Here is a 6,590-nt window from a genome sequence, read left to right as displayed (position 1 = left end):
CGCTGGGCGAAGGGTTGAGGGGAGACCCTCTGAACCACCAGCTTCCCCGTGCCAGCTGTGTCTGCCAGTGGGTTTCGCCTTGCACCGCACACGCTTGCTGCCACCCCTCTGCGAACAAGGGCGCTCCTGAGAATGGCCAGTTGGTCCCTCTGCTGCTCAGGGGCTCCGGACTGCCTCCACCCCAAATCACTGGGCTCCAGTCAGGCAGTCAGGCAAATCTCCCTGGATGGCTCACCTCGCCGACTCGGGGACCAGCACTCTCCCTCACTGCAAAGGGGGGCGGGGGGTGTAAACCACCTTTCCCATCACCCCCTTGCCATGGTTAAGGTGGAAGCCATCCCCTCCGGTTATCAAACCCCTCCCGGTCCCACTGCAGGCCTACCTGACCGCCAGAACAATGCTCCTGCCAGGATGTAAGGGCTCCTAGATCCTTCTTGTGCGCTCAAATTAGCGTCCTGTGAATGATCCCTCTCTAAAGCTTATCCATCCCCTAATCTGTTACCTGAGATCCTGAAACCAGCGCCAATATGATCTCATTCTAATGGAAATGTTCAAATCGGGAGTCCTCACAATTATCCCAGGTACCTTGTCAAAAGTTCTGAGTTTAACCCCGTGTCGGCCTGGCCGGGACTGACCCCGAGACACCGAGGCAGACCACTAAAGGTGTGCGCAGAGCAGCCGTGGGAGCAGAACAGAGAGCCCCCGAGGGGGCACAAAGGACAGACTCTGGGGCCAGAGCGTGGTACCCATCGGACCTGACTGAAGGACACGCCTAGAGATCAACAATCAGACCTTAATCTATTCACAGGTTTTTCTTTCTTTTTAAAACTTTTTTTGTCTTTTAATTAATTTATTCTTTTATGGGACATTGGTTTCCCTTTTTGTAGTCATCTCTGTATTCTCATTTGTCGCCTATCTTGCTATGGCTTGATTTTGGGTGCATATTATTATCTCTACAGATCTATCTAGATAAGATAGGCTGGGAGAATAGTCTTGAGGAGAAAACAATGGGACCAATGGTTGGGGGGGGACATGGGAGGGGCGGGTAAGAGGGTGGTGCTGACCAACCCAAGGGCAGGGGAATAATAAGTGATCCAAAATCAGTGGCAAGGAGGGTGTGAGAGGCCTGGTAGGGATTCAGCAAGGGCAATGTAACCGAGAGAAATTACTGAAACCCAAATGAAGGCTGAGCATGCTAGTGGGACAAGAGGAAAATAAAGGAAATAGAAGAAAGAACTATGTGACAATGGGTATTTACAGAGGTCTAAATATTTGCATGTACATATGTAAATATATTTATATAGGAGGGTAGGGAAATAGATCTATGTGCATATATTTATAGTTTAGTATTAAGACAGCAGATGGACATTGGGCCTCCACTCAAGTACTTACACAATGCAAGAACACGTTGTCCTATTAAATTGGCATTCCATGATGCATACATTCCCGACACGATTGCTGAAGAAAAATGTATGCATAAGCAAATGTGGTGAAGAAAGCTGATGGTGCCCGGCTATCAAAAGATATAGCATCTGGGATCTTAAGGGCTTGAAGATAAACAAGCGGTCATCTAGCTGAGAAGCATCAAAGCCCACGTGGACGAAGCACACCAGCCTGTCTGACAACGAGGTGCAGAAGGGACCAGTTATCAGACATCAAAGAACAAAAAATCATTTCAGTGGGTGCCCACCCTCCCCATACGATCACTGAATACAAATGTGTGCATAGGTAAATGTGGTGAAGAAAGCTGATGGTGCCCGGCTATCAAAAGATATAGCATCTGGGATCTTAAGGGCTTGAAGATAAACAAGCGGTCATCTAGCTGAGAAGCATCAAAGCCCACATGGAAGAAGCACACCAGCCTGTCTGACCATGAGCTGTCGAAGGGATCAGGTATCAAGCATCAAAGAACAAAAAACCATATCATTGTAAATGAAGGTGAGTGCAGAGTGGAGACTCAAAGCCCATCGGCAGGCAACTGGGCACTCCCTTACTGAAGGGTTGTGGGGAGGAGATGACTCAGTCAGGGTGCAGGGTAGCAACCATGAAACATATTACTTTCCTCTAGTTCTTAAATGCTTCCTCCCCCCCACTATCATGATCCTAATTCTACCTTACAAATCTGGCTAGTCCAGAGGATGTACATTGGTACAGATAGCAACTGGAAACACAGGGAATCCAGGACAGATGACTCCTTCAGGACCAGTGCTGAGAGGGGGATGCCTGGAGGGTGGAGGGAATGTGGGGTGGAAAGGGGAACCGATGACAAGAATCTACATATAGCCTCCTCCCTGGGGGAGGGACAGCAGAGAAGGGGGGGGGGATGTCCGACAGTGTGACAAATGACAAAATAATAATAATTTATGAATTATGAAGGGTTCGTGAGGGAGGGGGGAGGGAGGGGGAAATGAGCCGATATTAAGGGCTCAAGTAGAAGGCAAATGTTTTGAGAATGATGAGGGCAACAAATGTACATATGTGCTTGACACAATGGATGTATGTATGGGTTGTGATAAGAATTGTACAACCCCCCAATAAAATGATTTTTTTTAAAGTTCTGAGTTTAATGAAATATTCATAACTTTCTAATATACCAGGCCTCATTACCATCAGACTCGTCTCAAGGATTACTTACACTGATGCTGCCACTCCAAATTTAAGTGTAATCTCTTCAATGTATGTATTCCCAAATTAAGAGGTGTTTATGTAAGGCCCTTGAATTGAAAGATATATCCCTATTTCTTTTCTCTACCCCTGCCCCGAAATCCCTAGGATATTCCCTTTTCAGCCTGCCCTCCCTGTATCTCAACACCCCATGATTCTGATTCCCTCATTCGAGATGCACCCAAATATGTCTCCTCCAGTTCCAAGTCTCAAAAATATACACCAGAGGCATTAATGGCCTGCAATTAGCACTGACCTACAAATCATCTACACACAAAACCTTCAGCCTTAAGTCGCTGTGCCGCTTCCATTTAAAAACACAAAAGGACTTGAAGGCCTCGCTTTGAAATATACTCCCCAGTAAACACCACACATGTGGCCCCTAAAACTCAAGAGAGTGGTCTCTTCAAATTTGCCTGTCTGGCTTCCCTAAAATGCCCACACATGCATGGAAGTCACAGAATGGGCAACTTCCCCCACACGTCCTCTCGGCCCCTTGGTCTGTAACTGTTAGATGCGCCCCTCAGAAAAACGACGCCCCAATGCCCTAGTTTCTTATCTGGATAGAACGCTTGAATCCTATCAGGAAGCTGCTTAAAGGGCTGGACTGGGAAATTCTTTCTAGAACAGAAAATGCGGAGACCTTAGCTCTCCACCAGTGGGCGCTAAGCCCATTACGACGTCCCCCATTTCCTTTTTCCCTCCATTTTCCGTTTCCCCGTTGCCTGGCAACGCAGCAATCAAGGGTTTTTTTTTGCTGTTGCCAAGCAACCGTCTCCTGGAACCTAGTGCTAAGGTAGGAAGGGTGCTCTGATGAAATCCGAACAGGCCTCCATCTTAGGGAAATTGAGACGTCAGATCTCCCAGCTCCTGGATTCTCCTTTCCGAAGACCCCCGAGTCCCAGAGTTGCTTAGGCAACAAGCCCCTCAAATCTCCTTTTGGCACATGGGGACCACGTCACGCCCCTAAGATCAGCCCCGCCCTCATTTGGTCAGGTAACCCAGCTCCACGCCCCGCCCCTTTCCAAAGATTGTTCTCCCCGCCTCCTTCGAGAGAGTAAGTCAGACTCCGCCCACCTGCCTACAGAAAACCACGCCTCCGTCCACTTCCCGCCCATTCGCTCCCCCGGCCCCGCCTACGCAGTCCCTCCGCCACGCCCCTGTCAGCCAATGAATGAGGCCGTTGGCCACACTGCCCCGCCCCCGGCATCTTAACTTGGCCCAATAAGGACCACCCGGAGGGTTTAACCATTTCAACTCCAAGGGATCCATCCAAACTCCCGGGGTCTTTTCCCCGCTCCCCCCCACCCACCCACCCCTCACTTGTTCGGCTCCACCCTCCGCCACCCTCGCCCAGCCCTTAAGTCAGCCACGCAACCTCAGTCGTCGCCGGTTACCATGGCAACGGCGGCATAGCGCGGAGAGAAGAGGGGAGGGACGGGGGCGGAGTGGGAGAAATAGATGCTCGAAACCAAGAGATATGGCAAGAGATATAGGCACGAAGTTAGCATAAGTAAGAGCTATAAAAAGGCATGAGTTTGCACAGGGCCTGGCACGTAGTAGGCATTCAAAAAGTGTTCCTTAAAATTCTGCGGCAGGAGCCTAAATATAGTCAATGAAAGATGGAGTGCTCTCAAATGGAGCTAGGGAGCTCCACAACCGCAAAACCGGGGCTCTCCCTACCCTACCCAGCATGGGGGGCGGGGGTGGTGGTGGTAGAAGCCATGTGCCCCCTGCTGGCTCTTCCTGGCCTACCCTCCATTGCCCTGGTTAGATCTGGACCACAACTCCCAAGAACCCTACTGGCAGCAACCTTCTAACATTGAGGGAGCATTCGCCTCAAGGCCTTCTGGGAGTTGAAGTCCCCACCATCCCATGGTTGACAAGTTTTTCGGCCAAGAAATGTGACCAGCCTGAGCACTGGAAGCCCTCAAATGCATGAACCCTCTCTGCGAAAGCCTACTTATTCCTTTGCATAATACCCAACCCTGCACTCCATTGCAGAAGTAGGAGTCTAGGGAGGTGGGGGTTGAATAGTCCCCTCTGAAAACGGCAGCCAGTGCAGGCAAGCCCCTCACCCTAGCTCGAATATGTATGTCCTTGTGTTGGAAACAGAGCCCACACATTCCAAGTGGGTTTCCTAAGAACACCAGTACACAGAGGGCCATAGCCAGGGAGCTTAAGAGCAAGGGGCAGGCTAAGGGCAGGAGACAGGAAAATCAGAGGATCAGACAGGAATTAAGGCAGCCTGGGTCACAGAAACTAAGGTCCAAAACTACTGACACCGCAGGGGGTGAGGAACTGGAGGGTAGGGATAGCAAGCAGCCTGGGAGAAAGCCCCCCCCCACCCCCAAGCGGGGGATTGAGGGAAGAAGCAAGTGGCCCTGGGGAAGGGACAGGGGCTCTGGACAACACACGCAACACATATGTACACACGTGTGAGTTTGTGACCAAGAACATGTGTGTCCTCAGCTCCCTCCCTTGAGAAGCTGCAGTTCCCACTAAATATAACCCCCTCCCCAGCCTGTGACTCACTCGGACCCCGCCTCCCCCGGCCCCCACTTCCTGTCCCACCCCCCAGCCCCCAGCTGCCTGCCAGGAGCCCCAAACCTCCCTCTACACACCAGCATCCAGCTCTCCAGTCCCGGCGTCTCCCATCAAAAACCTACCTAGGCATTCTGCATCACGGTTCCCTGCCCTTTGCGGGGACACCTTGGCATTCCCTGGATGCTGCCACCCTTGCCCGCCTCCTAATCCTTTCCACCCTAGTGATCTCAGTGAGAAGGCATCAGGGACCCTTAACGCCAGGTGTGCTCCCCACCTTGATCCTAAGCATCAGGACTTCGCTGGAACGTTCCCCTCCATCTGCTCTTCCTCTTCTCAACCAGGAAGAGATGCAGTGTGGGAGGAGATGGAGATACTGGGCACCTGCCTGGGCCACCCAGAATTTCACACCATTCCCCTAGCTCCCCTCCTTAAAGCCCCTCACCTCTAACCTCTCATCCTCATCCTCAGGAGCTGCTGCAACATCTCCCTTCCATGGTGGAAACCTCAAATCCTAACCTCCCCTGGTCCACTCCCAACTCTCCCCATTCCATAGGATTTGATCCCCAAATAAGTAGTGTCTTCGAATTGAGGGGCACTCCCAAATGTATCTTGCTCAATAGCCCGAAGGCCTAACCCATTCCATTCCCTACCACCTGACACCCCCCATCAGTCATGCACTTCTGCCCCACCACACAGAAGCCCCCACTCCCCCAAATTAGACATGGCACCTGGAAGCCAGCTTGGCCCCAGTAGGGAAGAAGGCCCTACCACTTAGCCCCTAGCCCACCTTCCACCACACAAGAGTAAGACCACCATGGGAGCCAAGCTTCTCCTTAAGTCCTCCTCAAGCATCATTGGTGACCCCCCAAATCCACAAGAACATGAACACCCCAAATTTTCCATTTCTCCACAGGTACAAAGAGATCACTCCAGAGGGCACCTGTGGCCAAACCCAGTTATTTCTGATATGTGAACCCCCAAACTCAACCGCGATCCCCCAAGACATCTTACTTCTGATGCTCTCACCCTAAAGGCCCCCCCACTCCCAGATTCGAGTTCCCCTCCCCTGGTTCATTTAGCCCCCATCACGCTTACCTTGGTTGTCACTATACAGAGACAGTCCATGTTGGGGGGCCTGGCCGCGTCGGCGGGTAAGGGGCTCTGACTTCATCGGAGTTTCCTTCCTCCCCTCCGCGGGTTCTCACCCCTCCCCCCTCCGCACCCCACTTTTGCAGGGGGGGCCAGGATGGGGGGAGGGGTGAGAGGGGAAGGAGGAGGTTGGAGAAGGGAAGGGTAGGGGCGCGTGGGAGGGAGGGGAAAGGGGCCCTAAAAGGGGGTCCCCAATGGAGGGGAAGGGGCTTGGGGAGCACACCCCGATG

General features: G+C 52.0%; 1 protein-coding gene across 5 annotated transcripts in view; it reads right to left on the bottom strand.

Moving 5' to 3' along the window:
- DLG4 (discs large MAGUK scaffold protein 4) overlaps positions 1-6,590 on the bottom strand; it is a 26,075-nt gene that overhangs the window by 18,693 nt on the left and 792 nt on the right. For 2 of the 5 annotated variants that reach the window (XM_045293393.1, XM_045293394.1), the window contains exon 1: positions 6,307-6,459. The exons of 2 other annotated variants lie outside the window; for them this stretch is intronic. In XM_045293393.1, coding sequence (XP_045149328.1) covers positions 6,307-6,336 — 30 coding nt within the window. In that variant the 5' untranslated portion in view covers positions 6,337-6,459. Of the gene's footprint in view, positions 1-6,306; positions 6,461-6,590 lie in introns of those variants that run through there. One more of the 5 variants, XM_045293395.1, reaches the window with a different exon arrangement.

The sequence above is a fragment of the Echinops telfairi genome, unplaced genomic scaffold, assembly GCF_000313985.2.
Source record: "Echinops telfairi isolate 266 unplaced genomic scaffold, ASM31398v2 ScPeMD7_2010;HRSCAF=2546, whole genome shotgun sequence".
NCBI lineage: Eukaryota > Metazoa > Chordata > Mammalia > Afrosoricida > Tenrecidae > Echinops > Echinops telfairi.
Note: the sequence above shows the minus strand (reverse complement) of the source record. Positions and strands in the feature narration are given on the sequence as shown.